At 37.7% G+C, this 26561-nt stretch overlaps 1 protein-coding gene across 1 annotated transcript in view; it reads left to right on the top strand.

The window, feature by feature from the left end:
- tgfbr1b (transforming growth factor, beta receptor 1 b) overlaps positions 1-26300 on the top strand; it is a 91149-nt gene extending 64849 nt beyond the window's left edge. Inside the window, exons 6-9 of the mRNA XM_065294830.2 lie at positions 5353-5509; positions 10584-10708; positions 13091-13221; positions 19327-26300. Of these exons, the coding sequence (XP_065150902.1) occupies positions 5353-5509; positions 10584-10708; positions 13091-13221; positions 19327-19452 (539 nt within the window). The 3' untranslated portion in view covers positions 19453-26300. The remainder of the gene's footprint in view (positions 1-5352; positions 5510-10583; positions 10709-13090; positions 13222-19326) is intronic.
- The last annotated feature ends 261 nt before the right edge of the window (positions 26301-26561 follow it).

The following is a 26561-nucleotide window of genomic DNA, read 5'->3' as shown; positions in this document are numbered from 1 at the left end:
TCCTACAATTTATGCCAGATCAATTCTTCATATTTAAGGCCCTCCTTATTAACTCAACATTTTTGTTTAAAATGGTAGTTTGAATCACTGTTTATAAATCCAAATCTTAAGTCTAAGTACTTACAATATGAAATGGTATTTTGTAAATAATTATGTCATCAGCGGAAGTGTTTATTATCGTGGCAAGCTTCATTTAACGCCACAGCAACTTTATTACATTCGTATAATTGAGACATAATGCCCCATTACGCGTGGAGAGAGTGTTTCAATGAAGCCTTTTAGGATCAATTTAAAGGAATAGTTCACCCAAAATGAAATTTTATGTTTTCATTTACACATTCTTTTGTTGAACACAAAATAAGATATTTTGATAAATGATTGTAAGCACACAGTTAAGTGCATAGTATTTGTTTTTCCTACTATTAAGGTCTATGGGTACCTTCAATGGTGCAGTTACCATAATTTATTAAATTATCTTTTTTTTGTGTTCAACAGAATAAAAAACCTCATACAGGTTTGTAACAACATGAGGCAGAGTAAATGAAGACAGAATTTTCATTTTTGGTAAACTATCCCTTTAACACTGCATATTGTAGTGTAAATTGTATAACAAAGCTTTTTTTATTTTTTATGTCTACTGAAATGAATGTTTTAGTGATGTGTTAAAGGTGGGGTGCACGATCTCTGAAAGCAAATGTTGATATTTGAAATCACGTAAACAAACATGTCCCTACCGCAATAGAATCTGGACCTTCTTTTGATAGACCCGCCCCACACATACGCAATCCAGGCAATGATGTCGGTTAGTAGACACGCCCCTTACTGCTGATTGGCTACAAGTGTGTTTTGGTACTTGGCCCGACCCCCTTTTCCAAAGTGTTTTTCAAAAATCATGCACCCCGCCTTTAAGTGTAGCTTTGGCTTAGGGCTACAAGTTTTTGTTAAGATGAGATGTGTAAGTACTTTTTTAAGGGATCAGATTTCTAGTAACAAAAGTGTATAACCATATTTAGGCACCATAATGTCATATGGGGCGGTTTCCTGGAGACCTATCCTATTTAAAGACACATTGGGACATATCTTAACATATATCAGTGCCATTGTTTTGTCTCAAGATGCACACCAGTATTACTTTTGTAAGGTATGTTTAGAAAAACCTAAATGTCCTTAAATAACTAAGGCATAGTCCTGGATTAATCTAAATCCTTGTCATAGAAAGCCACCCAGGACACTTTATTAAACACTTGGCAACGTACAAGAACTGCTTAGGGACACCTTGGCACCACAAAGCAATTCAGTTGTTGCTTTTTACACTGCTGTTAATCAAATTATTTTAAATTCTTTATGTAATGTAAAACTCTTACTTTTATATAATACTTTCCTCTTTTAATAGCCATTTCCAGGTAAGGCATGTCTAGTTAAATATGACATTTATTACTTATTATGTTAATTGACTGAATGTGCGAAAAAGTATACTATAATCTATTTAGCAGGAAAATATAGTTTGCAATAATGCCATATATTCAATTGTAAATGGTATATATTTAATATTTTTTCTTCGTATTATATGTAAAGCTGCTTTGAAACAATGCAACATTGTACAAAAGCGCTATAAAAATACGTTTGACTTGACACAGCAATTCAATAGCGCCCACCTGAAACGTAGCTTTTGCACAGGCAGGCGTTTTTGTCACAAAACCTGAAAATCAAGGCGGGTTATGTCAGGACGAACGCATTATGCTTTGATACGGCAGTCAGGATTTTCTTTGCGATCTACACGACTCTAATCTTTGTGTATTTCTTGGCAGTGGAGGGTAGCATGATAGTCTTCCTGTCAAACGGTATTGCTTATTTCCCTTATGAACTTGAAGGTTGGGAGCAGCAACGTGCAGCAGATACATGCTGAGGCAGCTTTAAACCATCAGCGACTGTGAGCTGCGAATAATGAAACCATTTATTTAACTCATGGGGTACTGTAAAATGCTTCCCCAGGGAGCACAGTGCGTGTGTGTTAATGTGCATTCAAGATACGGTGTACAGTACGAATACATGACTGTGTGCGCATTATTGTGTGTGTGTGTGACTGTGAGCTGTTAATACATGGTACAGAATTGCATTGGATATGTCCACAAAGCCATGAAATTGTAAAAGCAAAACTTTACAGCTGAAAATTATGTTGTATATCTTTCAAAAATACCATGGTACATTCAGTTCAATTCAAGTTTATTTATATGGGCGCGGTTTCCGGACAGAGTTTAGGATAATCCAGGACTAGGCCTTATATTAGGTAATTTAAGAAGTTTTTACAAACATTCCTTACAAAAACACTACGGGATGCATCTTAAGACAAAGCAATGTCAATGAAATATGTTCAAATTAAACAGGACAAGACGTTTTTTAATAAAAGCAGCTCAAACATGCATTTTTATCTGGGACTAGGATAAGCCCTGTCCGGGAAACCGCCCCATAGTGCATTATTGCTTTTTAAACCACAGGGCTGTTGAATGCTTTATTCTGATTGGTTGAGAAATGTCCCATGGGTATGCATTATTGTTTGATAAACGCACACCACCTAAACTGTCAAATGTCTTAAAAATAACCACCAGAGCAATGTCTGTGGTAACCGTGGTATAAGCGGAAAAATTGACTACGGTCCTTTAAATTATTTGAAAATAATGTGTGTGCTATGACTGTCATGATTATGATGTTTGGCTGACGGTTAATTTTCTGATAAATTATGACGATTAATTGCCTGTTTTAAGGCTTGACGATTATGATGATTAATTGTCTATTTTATTGCTTTGACATTTAATTCTCATACATTTTTTTCTTTGTTTATAAAATAATTTTCGCACATTGTTGTGATGATTTAAATTAAATCTTTTTGCAAGTTTTACCTGGCAGAAAATATTAATACGCATAACATATTTAAAAGTAATTCAATATTGTTTTGTTTGTTCAGGGGCTGCAGCTCCCCCTTGTGTTTTTTAGAGAGATGTGCAATCATTGCGGTGATCTGAAATCATCACGATAAGGTCAAACAATCGCGATGAGACGATTATTTAACCATTGTGACAGCCCTAGTGTGTGCATTATTTTCGAATAAGTCAATGGCTCAATTACTCCTTATAGACATTGTACATGTATCAAAAATGGTACATGTCAAAATACCATAAAAAATACCATGGTTGTATAATTTGGTTATATCTTTGAAGGATCGTAGTGGCATAGTCGATTTAAGAAAAAATACAACCTGATCTCACGAATTTCAGTGTTATAGTCACAGAATATTTTGCTCATTTATCTGTGCCATTGTCACGGATCTTCTCATTTTTCCGTGTCCGTACCACGGACTTTCGTATCTGTGTCCGTTTCACACATTGGTTACTCAATAGTTTTTCCTATTTTCTTACCATTTTCGCGTGGGTTTGTGGTAGAACGACTTTCTGTAGCATAAAATGACATCCTAACCCAAACCCAACTCTAATGCTGAGTTTACACCAACCGCGTTTCAGGCGTCAAAATCGCGTCTAGAGCGCGTGGTTTTCCGCTTGAACAATTTGGATGCATTCGCGCGTGTAGAGCGGAGTAGAAAAAGCAAGCATTTGACGCGCGTCAGAGGCAAACTCCGCTTCTTGTGGGAGGGGCAAGTGCTATGCGGTTGTCTGTTTGCAAGATGATTGATGTTGATTGTGCATTTTGTCGTGGATTTTTTCAGGAGAATCAGAGACGGTTGAGATGTAAAATTCTCTTCAAAGTATTTTATTAAAGAATTGTGTCAGACAGCTTGAAACACAATACTGGTCATAGGGTGTATACACCTTCATTGGTAAAATGATGATGACAATGACCCCGTTCTGAGTATTTCAGTGATTTTAATAGTGCCCCCGTTTTAGTAGCCCTCCCATTCGAACAATCTGTTTGTAACGTGCCTGTATCTTTGCGACCTTTAAGTTGCTACACAAAAAGACAGCCATTGCTGGTTAAACACAATGCCTTTGTTTTCTAATGCGTCATAAAGCTATCTTGCTATTCTTACCAAGGTCACACGTCCCCCATCCAGGCCTAGCTGTGGAAAAACACTGTCATGTGCAAGCAACAGAGAGACAACTTAATTAATTTAGACCTCAACCATAAAACACATTAAAAGTATACTTTATATAAAACATTTATACTAAGCTTAAGATAAAACACTCAAAATGTCTCTACCATAATTTATCGAGAGAGTTACCAGTTTGTATTTGGTAACCTTACTATAGGGGGAAAATAAATGACGCTGGTCAATAAACGTCACGTGACTCAAAAGTGAAGTGTGTATTACAACTTACCAGGTTGCCCAATGTCCTCACTGACACTCTTCCAAGCGAGGTCCTTTTTATTCCGGTCTCCTCTATAGAAATAAGAACTTGTGTCGTATAGCTCCGGGTGACTGCTTACGGACAATCTCAAGCGTTGGTTGAATGAGTGACTCCGGGCGGGGCTGCCACCACAGGAGCAAGCAGGCTCCTGAGTGTTAAATTCCGCCAAAGTTCACATTTTTCAACTCGGGCGTCAGCCGCAAATTTGCGTGAACTGCAAAATGCACAAAAAGCACCATTCGCGCGTACCGCGCACAAATGCTCAATTTGCGCCTTTCGCACGAGCTTCACGCACGAAAGAGGCGGAAACCGAATGCCTATTCCGCGCTGCGGGACCTCCTGACGCGCGTCAACACGTCTTCACATTGACTTAACATTGAAATCACTCGCGCTTCCCGCCTCTACTGCGGTTGGTGTAAACGCAGCATAACACTAACATCAGGCGACAATTGTTTAAAAATCTGGAAAAAAAAATAGTATAAACCAATAGTTAAAGTGACATCCCAAATCTAACCCCAAACCTATGCTAAAATGGTTCAAAAATAGGAAAAACAATTGAGTAACCAATACGTGAAACTGACACGGAAAAGAAAGTCTGTGGTACGGACACAGAAAAATGCGGAGATCCGTGACAATGACACGGATAAATGAGCAAAATATTCTGTGACTATACCATAGAAATTTATGAGATCAGGTTAAAAAAATATGGTAGTACCACACTGATAAAATATATACCTTGTATGCACTGCAAGTCACTTTGGATTAAGTGTCTACCAAATGCATAAATGGTAAACTTAGACCCACAGTATTACCATACTACAAGCCCCCCCCCAAAAAAAACATGGTACCCCCATAGTAGACATTCACAACAACATGGTATCACCATGACACCAAAATACTTTATGCATGCCCAAAAATCACAAAACATTGACTACTTTAACACCTTAAATGATCAGCGTTTCCTCTAATTCTGCGTTCTTTCATTTGATTCCAGGCAAGCCTGCTATCGCCCACAGGGATTTAAAATCAAAGAACATCTTAGTCAAGAAGAACGGCACATGCTGTATCGCCGACCTGGGCTTGGCCGTGCGCCACGACTCAGCCACAGATACCATCGACATTGCCCCCAATCACAGAGTGGGCACCAAAAGGTAATTTTATCCGTCCAAAAGACGTCTTCTGCTTTTCCTTGTGTTCACTTAACTACTTCAGGTTTCGGCTACGGGCTGTGATTTATAGCGGGTGAGGTGGCTGCAGTTCAGGCAAGCCTCTGGGAAAGCTTTGCTAGTTGGTAATATGTGATGTGTTGTGGGTGCACCTTTATCATACCAGGCTTAAGAGGGATAGTATACTGCTCACACCATGTAAAGAAGGAGATGAGTGATAAGAAGGATATGTCCTGCCAAACTATGAATTAAATGTTACAGAGATCCAGCTATGACTGTGCCAAATATTTTTAGATCCGAAGATCTTTCAGAGAGCTGGACCGGACAACCTTGGATAAGGTTTTCCTATTCAGAGTGTTTATTAAAGATAACATTTGTGGAATATATATATCTTCATAAATATATTAGTAGGCTGATTTCATGGGTGTTGATGGAAGAAATTGTGTCTTATTTTCTCTGTGATTCATCCCGCGTCATTTGCTTGCTTTGCATGACGTTCATTGTAAAACCCAATCCAGTTCACTTCGTCATCCAGAGGAGACAAAGTCCTGTAATTCCTGTTAGCCACACATATGGATAGTACATTTCTATATAGATATCAAAAGTGTGTTGTGTATTAAAGGGACATTCCACTTTTTTTTGAAAATATGCTCATTTTCCAGTTCCCCTAGAGTTAAACATTTGATTTTTACCTTTTTGGAATCAATTCAGCTGATCTCCGGGTCTGGCGCTACCACTTTTAGCATAGCTTAGCATAATCCATTGAATCTGATTAGATCATTAGCATCATGCTAAAAAATAACCAAAAAGTTGCCCAAAAATAGTCCCCTGCCATTGAAAGTTACTAAAGGGACTATTTTCGGGCAGTGCGTAATATTATTGCGCCTCCTGCAGCCATGTTACAGCAGCAAAGTCCTTAATTATTACACCGGAATGAGAATATAGTTCTTAGCCATATCGCCTAGAAAATCACAACTTTTAATTTTCCGTCGGTCTTAGTTCACGATGTAACTACAGAAGAGGCAAGTTTTAAATAGGAAAAATATCCAAACTCTTTGGTTATTTTTTAGTGCGATGCTAATGGTCTAATCAGATTCAATGAATTATGCTAAGCTATGCTAAAAGTGCTAACGCCAGACCCGGAGATCAGCTGAATGGATTCCAAAACGATGAGAATCAAATGTTTAACTAGGGGAGCTGGAAAATTAGCATATTTTCCAAAAAAGTGGAATGTCATTTAATCTAGCTCATACAACAAACGTGGGATATGAGTATTGTATAATTATTTGTAATTCTTAAAAAATAATCACTTGTTTTCTAATTTTTAACTCTGCGAAACACTTATGCTCTGAATAAATGTAAATTGCACTGGTGCGCATTAAATTAGCATTTTATAATTAAAACTGCACAATTTAAATGAACACATTAAAATAGATACAATCTTAACTCATTTGCCTTGACAATATAATTGATTCAAATGAGTAGCATGAAGTTAGTGTGTTTTCCACTGTGTCTAGACATGCTCACTGAAAAGTGCTCTTCCCAAAGGCCAACAGGGGGTCTGGCATTGAGTTTAGATCTAGATCTTGGATAACCCAGCTACTACCTGGGCTCACAGCCAGGACTCCACCCTACCAGGCCCATGAATTTGTACGGATTAATCAGGATCAAAAAAATGACTTCACCCTGCAAAACGTTTTGGAGATTAGTCTTTCTAACACCCTTACTTCCTGTGCAAGACTTCACAGTAACACACCGACCGAGTCGTGTTATTCGCCCCCTCTTGGCATGATAGCAGAATGACGCATCACAGCATCTGTTGAAAGGCTTTACCTTTGAGCCATATTTCAAGCACAAAAAGCATAACTGTGTTATAAAAACGCTCATAGGTCATAAATGGAGATCGGGAAAACGTTGTATTCCGACACCTTTACAAGTCTACAACCTGGTGTCGCATTATTGGTTTCAAATTGTAAAAAGATATAATTTTTTGGTTGGTTGTGATTAACATACATTATATAAATGAACATATTTCAGGATAACATTTAAAGTACATTATTAAGTATATGTTCTCACAAACTAAAAAAATATGTACCCATTAAAATGTTTTCAGAAGCATATGTACTATCAGAAAGAAAGGTACAAAACTGTAAATTTTCTGTCGCAGGTGTGGGACCCTTAAGCCGCCTTTCCACTGCACACGACATACGGAAACGACAGTCGGAGTTCTCCCCCTAGTGGCTGTCGTAATGAAGTTTCAGTTTAATCGTATATTAATCATTTTCACCTCACACACAGTTTGTGATTGGAATACAATGAAAAACATAACTTCCGGTCGGCATATCGCATGCGGTTTAGTCGCACAAGTTCAAATTTTTTAACGCATCCAACCGTCAAAACGGATCTGATATTTATGCATCCGCAGATGGTCGGCACCTCACGCATCCGCTTTGCGACTCTCCATAGGAAATGAATGACTTCCGGCTTATCGGCCGTCCTTTGTCGTGTGCAGTGGAAAGGCGGCTTTAGGTATCTTTACATGTATACTGAACAGTGGCGGCTGGTGCTAAAAAAATTTGGGGGGGCGCAAACACACTCAAAATCAAACTTTTACTGTAGTAATGCAGTACTCTTAAAAGCCATTTATCAGGTGATGAGTATCATTAGGCTACTACTTAGCTAAAATGCTGAAAATGTTACAGTTGAAATCAAACGCACGAAATAAATGTACTATGAAACTGTAATGAACTAATATCAAGTTAATCATTCACACACGCACACAAACACACACACACAGAGGTTGCGAAAGACTTTTTTAAATCTCCGTCATTTTTTTATAAACAGCGTTGTAAAGAGTCCTTCACAGTCAGTTATTATCCGTCATTTCATGTTTTAATTATTTTAATTTTTGTTCACATGTCCATTTCTAATCATAAACTTACACGAGTCAACATACAAGTCAAATGTGTTTATTCATTTGTTTAGAGAACAGATAAATGGAGGCCGTGCATCACTTTACCATCACACGAAGCAGATGAATTAATGTTTTATTCTCACAGTGACAGCGGAGGCAATAAAACACGGAGCTTTATGCTGAACAGGCAAATATGAACAAATAACAAAACACTACTGCGATTAAAATATCAATAAACATGTAAAAATCTGAATTGAACTAAACTCATCTGAAACCATCTTGTGTAATAAACGCATGAAGGCAGATTTATGCAGACTCTTGTCATTAGATTTTGTATCTTTACCTTAGACAAGCGTCTTGTCGCAGCGCTCCTGTAGTGTTTAATTTCAGCAGCCATGCGCAGACCAATCAGTGTATGACATCAAAATAACGCGAGAATATTTAGAACGCAGGGCGTCATTTGAGCAACACACTCCCACCAACTGGACAAACATAGGAATTACATTCTCAAGTTGAGTTGTATGGGCAATCTGCCAAAATGGCGTTCAGATTTTTCTTTATCCTGCTTAAATTTTCTCCATCAAAGACTTTTCGTTTAATGCGACCGAACACACACAAAAAGAGACACTAAAGTTGCCTAATCACAGGCTCGTACGTTTCTTTTTGTTTTTATAGCAATAGCACAAGCACATTTTTCCCTCACAACGGACTAAGTACATACAGTCCATCAGCTCAATATGCACGGTTCATATAAACAGTGGTTTTCTCGTGTGTGCTTTTTAAAACTCTACAACAACAAAACTAACAACAAAGTTGACCAAGCCACGATATATACCGGATTATATGAGCTCTCGCTCTCATTATATCCACGCAACACAAGCTTAAACGCGCCACAAAAGTTCATGTCCTGGACGTCTATCACGCATTCAGACTTTAAAACAGCAAACAGGGAAAAAAAATAAAACTCAAGACTTACATGATATCCAGCTAGCCAACTCCGTTTGCCATCACAGACTGCCATCATTTGACTCTGTTGGTCGATCTGGTCCAAGGTTCTTAATCCTTTATTTATTCATCAATTAAATACCTTGTATAGGGTGATTTTTGTAAGGATAAAAGCATATTTTTCTTCATATCAAGATATTTCACTTGCTTTCACTGATCTGTACTGTAGCTATCAGTTAACACAGCAATCTCCAATGCGGTTATGAGACTCTGAGAACGATCCAATCACAGGAGGTAAAAAACATTAAAAGCATTAATAAAAATTGTTTTAAATAAATTTTAACATGACTAACAGTGAAATAGTACAACTAAATGATTTTATTTTGTATTAATTTGCACTATATATTTAACTTTTTGGTAACATGTTAAAGTAGCTTTCCTCTCTGGCCAGCTTTAAGGGGGCGGCGCCCCAGCGCCCCCTAGTGACCAGCCGCCACTGATACTGAACATAATACAATGTTGTATCTTTTGGATCTCAAGGATCAATTGTGTACCTTTTAGAGGTACAGTTAACTGTTTTGTACCCCTAAAATTGAATTGATATAATTGTTCCTTAAGGTACACAATAGGTCTTTACCCCAAATTTTTGACAGAAAATTTACAGTTTTGCACCTTTTTTTCTGAACATCTGCAATATATGTGAAAAGATGCAATTTATTACTTGTTTTCTGCAACCAAAATACAGCATACCTTGGTTACATCATTTTTTTAGATGTGGTTACTGTAATGTTGCAAAATGCAATGTGAACTGCAGTGCACCATTGTTAAAGGTTTGTGCTTGCTGGGATATTATTGTGGCTAATTTGATTTAAGATAAAGTTTTAATATAAATTAAACTAGAAATAAAAACTCCAGACCTGGTTTTATTGCAGTGTGCAGAAGTGAAGGCTTTGAATGTCCTTATTAGTTGAAGTTATTTATTGATTCTTTTTTTTACATACTTCCCAAATTCTGCTGATTTCCTTCTTTTCCAGAGGCAGTTTTATGTTGTGCTGTGTTGCACATCTCGGTCCTCCTTGAGGAAACTATGTTTCATTTCTCTTATACACACACCTGTACAATTGCTGAATACAGTAAATCATTTTTCTTTGTTTGAACAAAGTAAAACAACTCTGCTTGTTTAATTGACTCTTTCGACAGGTATATGGCTCCAGAGGTGCTGGATGATTCGATAAATATGAAGCATTTTGAGCCTTTTAAGAGGGCAGACATCTACGCCATGGGCTTGGTCTTTTGGGAAATTGCCAGCAGATGTTCTATGGGAGGTAACGTGAATTATTTCAATAACTATTAGTTTAGATTGTGTTTCGCTACAAGCTAAACAAATACCTGGATGACATTATCCTAGTTTTCTGCTTTCTTTCCCGTTTAGCCTTTCAGTTTTATCAGAGGTTTAAAAACATAATAAACACTTAAGAGTAAAAGTACACGTCAAGTTTTTACAATGTGTCATTGTTCAGCCGAAAATAGCAAAAAACGAATTTTCGGTGTTCGGCCGAACAAGTAAAAAGACTTAATACATTTTACCGAACAATGAGGACTTTGATGACGCAATCAAATAGCAGGGTGAGAGGCGCGTTAGCATTAGGGATGTTCACATTGACCATTTAACCGTTAACCGAAGGTAAGAATTTATGACCGATTAACATTATCAGTTAAAAGAAAAAAAAATTGTTACCGCACGGTGCGTGTCTTCATGAGCCGACAGACATTTTGCCACTTTTCTATCTTTAATTTGTGAATGTCCTGTAAATGACAATTGCTGCCCTGACGGTCTGATAAAGTAATAATTTGTATGAGAAATCATTTGTGGGCGTGTTTGGAAGCTGCGCGTCTCCGCGCCAGATGACGCGGTCCGTCTCCATCTCACGCACATCCGGACAGACCTTCGCTGAAGGCCTCTGACACGGACCATAAGCATCTCTCTTTTTGCACAAACGTAGAAAGATGACGCAAAAGCAAAACTTTCTAAAAAGCGTCCTGCTTTAGAAATGACCACTGTGGTAGATGAAAAAAGAGACAATCTGCCCTCTTTGGATATTAATCATCTGGACTCATCGCGTGCTCTTTGATAAGGTTATGTTGCGTGAATATCTGATAATGTATGAATCCTGGTTCTGTTGTTGATCTATCGCTGCTGTTTGCACGTTCAAATGAAATGTTTTGCTTTTACCGGGTCACAGACAACCGTCAACTGTATTTTTACTCAATGACAATTTAATATTAAAATCTTAAAAGTTAACGGTTATTGTTCAGTTCATAAGCTGCGGTTGTCGGTCGGGAAAATTAACTGATATGAACATCCCTAAAAAGCATACAGTACTACAATTTATTATTTATGATTTAAAAAAAGATATCCTGAACACCATGCAGCGTATGAGAAAGACACGGTGGCATTGATCCTGGGTATTTGTCTGCTAAATGCACAAGCATGAAGAACAAGAGACTTTAGCTCTTCATCTCATGTCATAGAACGACGAAGAGCGTCAGCAGTATGTAATAAAAACTTCCTAGAACCAGAAAAGTCCTACAATGACAAACACACATATTAAACGAGAAATAAAAATTGTATTAACAATAAGCTCTTTTTGTTAGAACGCTTTGTTGGGCGTTTTTTTTTTCTCTGTCATGTTCGTCAATTTTGCCTCCGTCTCTCTCTCTCTCCCTATGCTCTTGCTTGACCGTGCATGCAGGCCCGCATCCGCTGCTAACATACAGTGCTTTATAAGCATTTTGCAAGTTTCTTAAGGCAGAGTAATGAATAGGTTATTTGCATTTTTGTGCATTCGGATTAATATCTGTTTAGCCAAGACACATGTATGTGGAACAGTTTTAACAAGTCTATCTACAGCTATCGGATCAGAGAAGTGACCAGGTGTAAAAAGGCCCTATAATGACTGCTGCAATGTTAAATAAAATGTGCACTGTTAAGTAATGTGAAATAAATATAGTAACAAGGACATTTTGAAAAGTAACTTGTGCGATGGTGAGTAAATGGCAAAATAATCAGGAAATTTTTTAAAATAATAATTCAGTTTTCTGCCTTCGGCTAGGTTTTTCATTTTATTCGGCTTCGGACAAGAATTTTCCTTTTGGTGCATCCCTAGGGAAATTAATACATTATGGGACAGTTTCCCGGACAGGGATTAGACTATTCCTAGACTAAAATAAATGTAAAAACTGTCCAAACTGAAAACAATTTGCACTTTATCTTAAAATACATCAGTGCCCTTTGTTTTGCTTCAAAATGCTTAGTAAGGCATGGTTGTTAAAACTAGTTATATTACCTAATTAAACTAAGGTCTGGTCTGGTCTTGGTTTAAGCTAATCCATGTCCAGGAAACCACCCCATATAGTATATGTAAAATAATAAATGTTATTATTACTAATGTATTGTCTTTATGAATAGATTATAGCCCAATAAAATGGTAGAAACATACATGAGTATATCCTGACACCACACATCTGGTGTCACAAATGAAACATCTTTAGGATTGTAGCGGAACAGTTATAATAAATGACACAATGCTAAACTAAGCTTATGTCAGCAGTCTCGGGGTAAGCAAGCCAACAGACCTTTAACAAGTCTGCAATGTGTTGTATTTTGTGCCTTTGTTCTGGTGAACCTTTAACAAGTTTCTCTGCAGGTATTCATGAAGACTACCAGCTGCCGTACTATGATCTGGTGCAGTCGGACCCTTCAGTAGAGGACATGAGGAAAGTCGTGTGCGAACAGAAATTACGGCCTAACATTCCAAACAGGTGGCAGAGCTGTGAGGTGAGCAAACCTTTTAATGAATAAAAAAACTGTGGTGGCAAATGATTAATCGCGATTAATCGCATACAAAAGAAAAGTTTGTGTTTGCATAATATATGTGTGTGTACTGTGTGTAATTATTATGTATATTTAAATACACACATACATTAAGAAAAAAATTATATATATAATAGAAAATAACAATTACACACAGTGCACACACATATATTGTGCGAACACAATTGTTTTTATATGCAATTAATCGCTTGCCCACCACTAAAAAAATGTTTTCTAAATAAATGGGTACATTTAAAAATAAATGTTATTGCATTATAAAAACAAAATATCAAACCAAGTGGCATCTGCAAAAAATTTCACATTATAAACAATTTTTAACCGAAAATCTAAATACTTCACATGTTCATATGTACAGTTTTTCTTTTGTTTCATAATTCATAAAATCTTGTCTTTCTTTAATTCAAATGCCTCTTAGTTTAATATTATGTTAACCTAATGCAATTTCACTAAAGTGTGGCTCAAGTATCAAAAAGCATCTTGGGACCACTGTAAATCCTTGCATAAAATGCATCCTTTTCATTTGGACAGAAGAATTTTAATTTCTTCTTGTAGATCAATAAAGGTAATTCTCCAGCATTTCATTACATCGTACACAGATCTGCCTTCTCTTTCGGGGTAATCACATCACAGCGGCCCCACCGGCAGCTGATGAAGCATTACTGAATCTTAATGGTGCTACTCTTCCGTTTAAAATCCCACGTCCGTGCGCTCTGCTGTTATCGGAGACGCTTCGATCCTCCGTCTGAGTGAATCACAGTCCCCAGAGAAGCGGCGTTGGAGAAGTACCGTGGTATTTTCACAGGTTTCGGGTTTCCCTTCTGTATTGCCAACCGTTCATCAAACGATCACCCGGCGGTTTACTCTTTCTTGCTTGGGACGTGATACAATTTGATTGGATTTGATCCTCGATAACACAGGCCCGTAATCTAATCGTTCTCTAGCGTATGAAGACTGCCAACCTCCGTTTCGGCGAATCCTGCTGTGAAATAGAGACGTGTGTCACTTCATCTTGTCTTGCGTTCTCATAAATAGATACAGTGGCTGACGTTTCTTCTTCCCGACTGGTGCCGGAGGACTGCGTTGTTAGTGTGTGACTCAGCCGTGGTTCAAGTGACATTTAGTGTACGGCATTTTGAGTAGATGCTATTTCTGCATTCTGCTCTCGTTTACAGGTTAGCCTTTGAATGCAGGGGATGTTTGTGTTTGGGGTTGCAGTATGTTCACCCTTGTCAGAGCAGTGTAAAGCCTGAGATTGTATCATTGTATAAACAGTGGGCTTGTTTGAGGTTTTAATCTCCCCCAAGTTAGTTGAAACAAAAAGTGCATGGTGGGTGGTTATTTTAAAACTAGTAGTAGTAAGCCGAAGAAGTGCCCACAAAAATTACTTCACCTTAATCCCACTGAGCATTATATCTTTCTATCCACCTACCTAACCACCTACCTAACCACATATCTATCCAGCTGCCTATCCAATTACCTATCCACTTACCTATTATTAACCTACCTAATCACATATCTATCTACCTACCTATCTTTCTATTAGCTAACCACTTTCCTATGCACCCTATCTATTTACCTATACAAGTATCTGACAACCTACATATCCACTTAACAACCTACCTACCTAACCACCTACCTATCAACCTACATAAACCTACACACATATCTATCTACCTACATATCCACCCACCTAAAAGCCTACATATCCACCTAACAACCTACATATCAACCTACCTAATCACATATCTATCTACCTACCTACCTAACCACCTTCCTATCCACCGTATCTATCCACCTACCTATCCACCTAACAACCTACCTAACCACCTACCTATCAAGCTACCTAATCACATATCTATCTACGTACCTACTTAACCACCTTCCTATCCACCGTATCTATCCACCTACCTATCTACCTAACCACCTACCTATCAACCTACCTAATCACATATCTATCTACCTATCAATCTATCTACCTACCTACCTAACCACCTTCCTATCCACCGTATCTATCCACCTACCTATCCACCAACTATCCACCTAACAACCTACCTAACCACCTACCTATCAAGCTACCTAATCACATATCTATCTACCTACCTACCTAACCACCTTCCTATCCACCGTATCTATCCACCTACCTATCCACCTAACAACCTACCTAACCACCTACCTATCAAGCTACCTAATCACATATCTATCTACGTACCTACTTAACCACCTTCCTATCCACCGTATCTATCCACCTACCTATCTACCTAACCACCTACCTATCAACCTACCTAATCACATATCTATCTACCTATCAATCTATCTACCTACCTACCTAACCACCTTCCTATCCACCGTATCTATCCACCTACCTATCCACCAACTATCCACCTAACAACCTACCTAACCACCTACCTATCAAGCTACCTAATCACATATCTATCTACCTACCTACCTAACCACCTTCCTATCCACCGTATCTATCCACCTACCTATCCACCTAACAACCTACCTAACCACCTACCTATCAAGCTACCTAATCACATATCTATCTACGTACCTACTTAACCACCTTCCTATCCACCGTATCTATCCACCTACCTATCTACCTAACCACCTACCTATCAACCTACCTAATCACATATCTATCTACCTATCAATCTATCTACCTACCTATCCACCCTATCTATCCACCTATCAGTCCACTTATCTATCCACCTGCCTAACAACCTGCCTATCCACCAACTATCCACCTAACAACCTACCTAACAACCTACCTATCAACCTACCTAATCACATATCTATCTACCATCCACCCTATCTATCCACCTATCTATCCACCTACCTAACAAGCTACATATCCACCAACTATCCACCTAACAACCTACCTAACACCCACCTATCTACCTACCTAACCACCTACCTATCCACCCTATCTATCCACCTATCAGTCCACTTATCTATCCACCTGCCTAACAACCTGCCTATCCACCTAACAACCTACCTACCTAACTACATATCTATCTTCCTACCCATCCACCTATCTACCTACCTAACCACCTACCTATCCACCCTATCTATCCACCTATCAGTCCACTTATCTATCCATCTGCCTAACAACCTGCCTATCCACCTAACTATCCACCTAACAACCTACCTAACAACCTACCTATCAACCTACCTAATCACATATCTATCTACCATCCACCCTATCTATCCACCTATCTATCCACCTACCTAACAAGCTACATATCCACCAACTATCCACCTAACAACCTACCTAACACCCACCTATCTACCTACCTAACCACCTACCTATCCACCCTATCTATCCACCTATCAGTCCACTTATCTATCCACCTGCCTAACAACCTGCCTATCCACCTAACAACCTACCTACCTAACTACATATCTATCTTCCTACCCATCCACCTATCTACCTACCTAACCACCTACCTATCCACCCTATCTATCCACCTATCAGTCCACTTATCTATCCATCTGCCTAACAACCTGCCTATCCACCTAACTATCCACCTAACAACCTACCTAACAACCTACCTATCAACCTACCTAATCACATATCTATCTACCATCCACCCTATCTATCCACCTACCTAACAAGCTACATATCCACCAACTATCCACCTAACAACCTACCTAACACCCACCTATCTACCTACCTAACCACCTACCTATCCACCCTATCTATCCACCTATCAGTCCACTTATCTATCCACCTGCCTAACAACCTGCCTATCCACCTAACTATCCACCTAACAACCTACCTAACCACCAACCTATCCACCCTATATGTCCACCTATCCATCCACCTAACAACCTACCTACCTAACTACATATCTATCTTCCTACCCATCCACCTATCTACCTACCTAACCACCTACCTATCCACCCTATCTATCCACCTTTCCATCCAAATACTAATCCATCCACCTTTCCATCCACATACTAATCCATCCACCTACCTAACTACCCACCTAACCATTTACATATCCACCCTATCTATCAGCCTACCTATCAACCTAGCCTAAGCCTACTTAACTACCTATCTATCCACCTACCTAACCACCCACCTATCAATTTACCTATTCACCCTATCTATCCACCTACCTATCAACCTACCTAACTACCTATCCATCCATCCATCCATCATTTTTAATTTAAAGAGTAATATTGTGCTACAGGCTAAGACAATCAATAGTATTCTAGTATTCATTCAGTGTAACTGGTTTAGACTAATCCAGAACTGTTCCCGATTCCTAAATGATCTGACTTTCATAACGAGCCAATTCACAGCAGGCCTCTCTTTAGTGATACCTTGAAAGACTAGCATCAGATTTTATAGACACGAGTGAATAAAGTAACTTTCTAAAAGGCTTTGTTTTCTAGCTAGGAATATAAACCTTCTGTAACAGCTCAATTGGTTTGATTTGCTGAGCATAAACTGAAATTTAGAGGCAGATGAATGCAATAAGTCTCAAAGCACGTTTGTAAGATTGCTCTGTCTTTTCAAGGCTGAGGCGAAAACAAAAATAATTTGATTTGAATGCTGTGGTGTACGTTCACATCGCGAATAGACTGTGGGTGTTAGTAATTACCCCTAAGAGAGCTCAAATCTCTTTTGAGAGTGTTGTGCATTTTGTACGCCGTTAACAGTGTGCCGAGCTTTAAAAGCTCTTTTGCTGGGTGTAATTTGTATCCAATAAAAGTCCCAGCAATGAGAAAATCTGTTAAAGCCGCGCTCCGTCAAAAGCTCTCGAAAGCTTCACTTTATTAAGAGCACTTAGAAGAGGACTTTTGTTAGGAGCTGATGTGCAAATAATGGGAAGAGGGCAATAATGTCGTATTAGTATCTATTCTGGCATGTGTTGGCTGACATGAACCGTACAGTGGAATATTGAGACACTTGACAGCTTGCTAAAAAAACGATTCACTACAACAACTAAAAGGCAAAGTCCAAATATATAGCTTTTTCTACTGTCAAATACAAAAAAGACAGATCTACATTTGTTTTTGTTAAATTTTTATATACATCACCTCGTCCTCCATAAGATATAGTAATTGATAAAAGCTCTCATCTGTAAATTCTAACCTGTAATCCCAACCAGTCATGACTAGTACAGGTTATATTATTTTATCAATCCATAATCTTGCTCAATATAGCTGTTATTGTCAAATGTTTTCTTAAACTAGCCGTTATTGTGTTGTGTCGCACAGCATTTTGCCATTTGTAAGTGATGTGTTGCAGACTTGAGTTTTAATGATATAGTAATTGAAATTGCTGAACTGTTAAAAGCCCCATCTGGATTGCATTTATAAAGTAGGCATTTGGAAACCATTTATACATCATTTATTTATCATTGACAGTCCATCTGTGCGAAAGTTGTGGGGTGTATTGAACATAGACTGATAATGTGTTAACTTTGGCAACCAAATGCTTTTTGCATAATGTAGATGTGTATTATATATAAACTATACAATGCATTAAAATTTACATTTATGCATTTAATGCATTTAACCACAGCGGCTTATAGTACATTACAAGGCAGTGGCGGCTCGTGACTGCTCATCCAAGGGGGCGCTAATTCAAAATAAGTGTTCGGTGTGTCGTGTTTTGCTTGCGGTTTTAAAATATGTGTTTGTTGCGATGGTTTGGACCATTCAGTGAATCAAATCTATAACCTTTAGGTAGCTTGTGCAAAGCTCTACCTGTTAAAGCAACACTATGTAGTTTCCATGTAAAAATGACTTACAGCTCCCCCATGTGGTTGAAAAGCGCAACAGTGCTTGGTATCAGACACTCTTCTGCAGGCAGGGGGAGGGGCGGGGCTGTGTTTCCTACCCTCCACCGCCACTTTCAGAGTGTGCTTGTAGCAGCTAGGAGGCTTCTCAGGTTGCAGCAACAGTACAATTTGTCCAGTTAAAAGTTGTTCTATCCCTGAAATAATTTTAGAGACATTATTTAAAGGGTAAAAATACTACATAGTGTTGCTTTAAGCTTCAACTGACAATTTCTTCATCTGTCTTGCATTTCAGGCTCTACGGGTCATGGCCAAGATCATGAGGGAATGCTGGTATGCCAATGGAGCCGCTCGCCTCACCGCCCTGCGCATCAAAAAGACCCTGTCCCAACTCAGCCAGCAGGAGGGAATTAAAATGTAGGCCAGTTGGCACCGTTTCAAAAACTGACACTATTACACTAGTTATCGTTACCTTTATCACTATCCTTTATTATCGCATCACACTCTGTTCTCAAGGGAGGACGTGAGCACTTTGAATGAAGTTTTGCATTTGTTTTTTTTCGACCGTCTTATCGTCGCGCGTGGACTTTGCCGTGGCCCTACGAGGATTAGAGAATATGTACTCTTCCCAGCCCTGCACCCGTGATGAAATAACCCATATCTTCTTGTAGGGGAACGTCCATCTGTTTTTATTGATAGGCTGACCCGGAGGATTACGGGATATCGGTTTCCAACATATGAGCATGGCAGATACGGGTGCTGGGTAAATGAAAGAAAAGAAGGATTTATTTTGTATTTATACAACTGTTTTTTTTCTCTCATGGATGGCTGACTGTTTACGGTTGACTGATTTCTGTGGGACCTTATTTTTGCACCTTGATTTTTCTTTTTTTCACTGCTGTTCTTCAGGTCAGTGCAACTTGTGGGTTTTTTTTTTCTTTTTTGCAAAAACAAAACTGGACACGACCTCATTCAGTCTTGGCGAACATGCTGTGACATATGCAATATAGATAAAAGCTACTTTATATTTTTACTGCTCTGCTACAACAACTTCAACTCCAATGACAACCATGCCTTCCAAGCCAGGTGTTACCAGAAAGTGCCACTGCTTTGAACCAACCCACCCTCACGGTGTGAGCCGGCCCCTTCGGTCAGTAAACCGTAAAGATTTTTCATAAAGGTTCTTCAGGCGTCTCTTATGCACAAGGAGCAAAAGGGGCCACCACACTCGAATCTCGCTGGTGCCATTCTTTATCATTTCTGCCTCTTCATCATCTTCATCGATGCAGCAATGAGGGATGTAACAACAATCCAGACCTCTTCTCATTTTATGGCTTCTGTTTTTCGGACAATATGTACTCTATTCGGGGCAATAGCTGCACATTGGTACGCCAATGACTGACCCGACTACCCTGTTGGTGCTGTGATTGGACACCTGTCTTTGTTCTCTCGTTCGATTGGTCGGAGAGGGGAATCCGTGAAAGCTAACGTGGGTCAACGGGCCAGTTTGTGAAAAGTACTACATCAAGGACTTGGTATTTGTCACTTGGTACAAAAAATAAAGAGGAGGTGAGTGACTAGCTATGGCCACTGGTGGCATCGAATGGAAAAAGAAAAAGATTGCATTATAAAATGAATAAATGAAGTTGCCCTACGATAAGAATATTAGACGATTCCGTTTTCATTGTATAAAATGGTACAGTACATGCAGATAAACAGAACAAATGGATATTCACCAAGCCATAGGTTTTCCAACATTTTGTGTGTCAACAGAATTTATGAAAGATATATAAATTCTGCATTTCGAGCTAGACTTTAAGGACCAATTGGTTTTGTTGTAAAAAGCTATGTTTGAATGGACTATAATAATAGTAAGGTCAATACAATATGTAACAGAATACATAAATGTAGCACCAGTTCTTGCAGTTTAGTGTCTCTATGGAGGTGAACCAACCGTGTTGCCACCCAGACAAGCTTACTGTCTCCAGTATCAAAGCCGGATGATATTCAATAGCGTTGTGTTACATAGTTGCATTCATAGAGACTGAAACGGCGCTCTAAACTTGACTAAACAAGTTTCTGTCGACTTTATTTTCTCAAGGTATCATTTTCTGAACTTTAAGAGCTTTTTTAACCATGTAACTTGAGATTTTTGATTTGTAATATCCCTGCAACACTTTATATACTAGAAATCGCCAGTGACAATTTCAGTGATTAATAAGTCCCTTAGTTTTTTTTTTTTTTTTATTGAATGTTTTCATTGGTTTAGCAATAACTGCAGTTCAAGGATGTTGTTTGCTTTGCTCTGCTGGTCAAGTATTTGGTCATGCGTCTGTGAATAACATTGCTGCTATGCATTATGAGTCTCTTTGCTGGAGCAGGTAAAGACATGGTAGTTCACAGTACCAAAAGAAGCCCAAATCTTTGCTGGTATATTTATTTTCATTTTTAATAAACCATTGATGTAGTAATTAAGATTATTAAGTGTTTCAAAATAAACACAACTATGTGTTATGAGTTTAAGAGTTTGTTTGAATCTGCATTAGGTAAATGAATCTGTATTTCAGTACACAAATCTGTGCCAGTCACTCGAATTAAAAGTATTATTAAAGTCTGTAATTTCTTGATCGTTGGACATGTCACCCAGAGACCCAGTGAGCTGTTATATGCGTAGACGTTGCAACCCTACCTCAAGGCATTTCGTGGTATAGTCACAAAATATTTGATTTATTTATTCATGTTCATGGACATGATTTTCCTCTTTTTCGTGTCATTGATGAATTTATATAAATAGTTTTTCGTGTCCCTGAGAAAAACGTTCTTTTTTGTGTTATTGACGAATTTATATCAATTGTTTTTTGTGTCCCTGAGCACAACTTTCTTTTTCATCTCATTGGCGAATTTTTATAAATAGTTTTTCGTGTCCCTGAGAACGACTTTCTTTTTCGTGTAATTGACGAATTTATATAAATAGTTTTTCGTGTCCCTGAGCACAACTTTTCCGTGTCATTGACGAATTTCTATAAATAGTTTTTTGTGTCCCTGAGAACTACTTTCTTTTTCGTGTCATTGACGAATTTCTATAAATAGTTTTTGTGCCCCTGAGAACGACATTTCTTTTTCGTGTCATTGACGAATTTATATAAATAGTTTTTCGTGTTCCTGAGAACAACTTTCTTTTTCGTGTCATTGAAGAATTTCTATAAATAGTTTTTGTGCCCCTGAGAACGACATTTCTTTTTCGTGTCATTGACGAATTTATATAAATAGTTTTTCGTGTTCCTGAGAACAACTTTCTTTTTCGTGTCATTGAAGAATTTCTATAAATAGTTTTTCATGTCCCTAAGACCGACTTTCTTTTTCGTATAATTGATGAATTTCTATTAATAGTTTTTCGTGTCCCTAAGAACGACTTTCTTTTTCGTGTCATTGACTAATTTCTATAAATAGTTTATTGTGTCCCTGAGAACGACTTTCTTTTTCTTGTCATTGACGAATTTATATAAATAGTTTTTCGTGTTCCTGAGAACAAGTTTCTTTTTCTTGTCATTGACGAATTTATATAAATAGTTTTTCGTGTTCCTGAGAACAAGTTTCTTTTTCGTGTCATTGAAGAATTTCTATAAATAGTTTTTCGTGTCCCAAGAACGACTTTCTTTTTCATGTCATTGGCGAATTTCTATAAATAGTTTTTTGTGTCCCTAAGAACGACTTTCTTTTTCATGTCATTGGCGAATTTCTATAAATAGTTTTTCGTGTGCCTGAGCACGACTTTCTTTTTGGCCTAATTAACAAATTTTTATAAATAGTTTTTCGTGTCCCTGAGCACGACTTTCTTTTTTGCGTCATTGACGAATTTATATAAATAGTTTTTTGTGTCCCTGAGCATGACTTTCTTTTTCGTGTAATTGACGAATTTATATAAATAGTTTTTCGTGTCCCTGAGCACGACTTTCTTTTTCGTGTAATTGACGAATTTCTATAAATAGTTTTCCGTGTCCTTGAGAACGACTTTCTTTCTCGTGTTATTGACGAATTTCTATAAATACATTTTCGTGTCCCTGAGCACGACTTTCTTTTTCGTGTAATTGATGAATTTCTATAAATCTTTTTTTGTGTCCCTGAGCATGACTTTTCTGTGTCATTGACAAATTTCTATAAATAGTTTTTTGTGTCCCTGAGAACGACTTTCTTTTTCGTGTCATTGACGAATTTCTATAAATAGTTTTTCGTGTGCCTGAGCAAGACTCTTTTTCGTGTAATTGATGAATTTATATAATTAGTTTTTCCTGTCCCTGAGAACGACTTTCTTTTTCATGTCATTGACGAATTTATATAAATAGTTTTTTGTGTGCCTGAGCACGACTTTCTTCTTCGCGTAATTGACGAACTTATATAAATAGTTTTTCGTGTGCCTGAGCACGACTTTCTTTCTCGTGTCATTGACGAATTTATATAAATTGTTTTTTTGTGTGCCTGAGCAAGACTCTCTTTTTCGTGTAATTGACGAATTTATATAAATCGTTTTTTATGTCCCTGAGAATGACTTTCTTTTTCGTGTCATTGACGAATTTCTATAAATAGTTTTTCGTGACCCTGAGAATGACTTTCTTTTTCGTGTTATTGACGAATTTCTATTAAAAGTTTTTCGTGTCCCTAAGAACAACTTTCTTTTTCGTGGAATTTATGAATTTGTATAAATAGTTTTTCGTGTCCCTGAGCAAGACTTTCTTTTTCGTTTAATTGAAATAATTTCTCTAAATAGTTTTTCGTGTCCCTGAGCACGACTTTCTTTTTCGTTTAATTGAAATAATTTCTCTAAATAGTTTTTCGTGTCCCTGAGCATGACTTTCTTTTTCGTGTCATTGACGAATTTCTATAAATAGTTTTTTGTGTCCCTGAGCCAAACTTTATTTTTCGTTTAATTGACGAATTTCTGTAAATTGTTTTTAGTGTCCCTGAGGACGACTTTCTTTTTTTGTGTCATTTTATGTATTTGTTTTTCTATGTTTAAACCATTGTTGCTTTAAAAAGCTGACAATAGTAAAAAAATTGGAAAAAGGATACATAAAAAGACATGAAAAAGAACAATTTACAAAAAAAGAGGGAAATGGTGTTCACAAACACAAATAAATATTTTTTTCCTGAATATACCACGAAATGCCTTAAGATTGGGTTGATATAGGGTGAATGAATGAATGACTCCTGCTACATGTTAAAAATGCAAAATTCCTGAATGAAGTACTTTTTATTGCGTGGATAGGAAGTATTGTCTATAAATAATGTGTAAATGTATATAAATATGTATGTTTGTGTGTCTGGCTGGCGGCTCTACGCCTTGTACAGTCTGTTACCGAAAAATGAAATTAAAGAGTAAATTACACAATTTTACAAAAGAGCAACGAACGCCAGAGGAAGACGTTAGCAAAAGGGAAAATTAATTTTGGATGTTACTACGGTTGTTTCAGGGAAGTGCAGTTAAGCTTCACGCCACGTCAGTCATTATGATGTTGGTTTTACATTTTATATCGCCTTTTGTTTCACATTCAAACATAGTAACGTTAACATACGTTCTATTATAACACGCAGTTTTCCTATTGGCTATAAAGGCCAGGCCACACCAGCTATGTATAACTTGACAGAAAAACCATACCATTGCACCTCTGGTTTCACATGAATGGGCGAGACCCCAAGGCGTCTTTCAAACAGACCATTCATTTTTAGTGTAGCTGTTTTTCTAAATTTTGAGAATGGACTGTTTGAGAAGACTGCATCTTTGAAGTCTCATGAACCTCTAGCAGCTAACATCTCACTTGAACGTCAGTGCCTCCTCCAAACTCATTTGCAGCATAGGGCACTAGTCAGCATTCGTTTATGGAGATTTCAGCATGTTTTCAGTAGCCCGGAAGGTCGCATCAGGTCCCCTTACTTGACCCAGACACCTTTTGGTCAAAATTCTCAGCCTGTGATCGTTCAGTGGCAAATTATGCAAAAGTTTCACGCACAAACTTGTTTCATTACATATTGCGCCGTTTCAGGAAGACTAATAAATGTAATCGCGACTGGCTGGGTGTAAATGTCTAACCCTAATGTGACAGACGTGAATGTTAATAGCTCAGCATCCCCGCAATGTGCCGCCAACAACAGCACAATTTGCATAATTTCTATCAAGGTCACCCATATGCCGTTTTAAGGGGGTGTTTGAAAATACACGGGTCTTACACTTCTTTATGCAAATTCATTGGGTCACGCGGACCTCAGGCTCTCCACGAGCAATCGCTTTATTTCTAGTTTGATTGTACAGCTATGCCAATATCCGGACACTGTGAGGAAGGCTTTTGATGGACGGTGGCCCGGCTACACCAAAAATCGTCTATCTCGTATAAAGTACAGTTACAGTAGGGCTGCTAGGATTTGATAAAAACGGTAACATGAAGTACAAGAGAGATGTCTGGGTCAATTAAGGGCAGCAATGAGCTCAAGTTACCCATGGTGCATTTCACTCGGTAAGTGTGTGGTTCGTGGAATGGTAAAGGAAAGCTTTATCGTGTTGTATTTGGTGCCTAAGTTTGACTATGTCTTTGTTTTTATATTCCACTTAAAAAGGTGCACTGCATGGGATTATTTCTTATGGTTGCATCACCTTTTCTTTTTTTAAATGTATATTTCAAGACGAAAAAAAATGATTTAATTTCAATGTGTTTTATAAAGGTCAAAAAGTAAAAAAATACCTCCTCTGCAGACCAATGTGTTTTTACCTCACTGTATATATTTGATTTGTTTACTCTGCATTTTTTTTTCTTTAAAATGCTAAAAATGACATTTTGTGTCCGTGGTACTTGTCAGTGTCAATGGCATCGTGTCGTATTATTGTCCAGACAGTATATATTCCTTCTTTAAACCATTTATTTGGTTTGATTTTTCTTATTTTGTTCTGTATATGGATTACAAGTGCTTAATGATGTCATACTATATCCTTTAATGCCTCCTCCTTCTCCTCAGCTGTATAGGAAATGCCTTGTATACTGTTTCTTTTCAAAAAAATAAAAATTATTAAAAAGAAAGGTGAATTGAGACGTGTGGGGAATTTCACAGAGACTACATGACAGATACAATGTGACCTGTGTCCTGTCTGATTTTTAAAGGATTAAGTATTGATTTTTTAAGGCCTTACAATCAACTACATAGAAGTATAGTGGAGTGACGCTCAGTGTTGCTTTCTAACATAGTGGAGTAGAGATGGGTGTTAATAAAAAAATCTCAAAACTTTTATAGATGCATTGTTGTTTTATTTATCTACCAGATGGATTTTGATGGGAGTTTGTACTTGTTTTACGATTTGCCTAATTCGTACGAATTTGTAAAAAACGAATCGTACAAAAACACTTGATTATTCAAAAAAAAAAAACACCCATAGCCCCAATGCCACAGGGGGGAGCAAATCGTACAAAAACAAATCTATTTGGTTGTACAAATTAATGCGAATTTACCACCTTTTAAAATGTGTTAAATTTAACTTATCAGATTGGT

Source organism: Paramisgurnus dabryanus, chromosome 22 (genome assembly GCF_030506205.2).
Source record: "Paramisgurnus dabryanus chromosome 22, PD_genome_1.1, whole genome shotgun sequence".
Classification (NCBI taxonomy): Eukaryota; Metazoa; Chordata; class Actinopteri; order Cypriniformes; family Cobitidae; genus Paramisgurnus; species Paramisgurnus dabryanus.
Note: the sequence above shows the minus strand (reverse complement) of the source record. Positions and strands in the feature narration are given on the sequence as shown.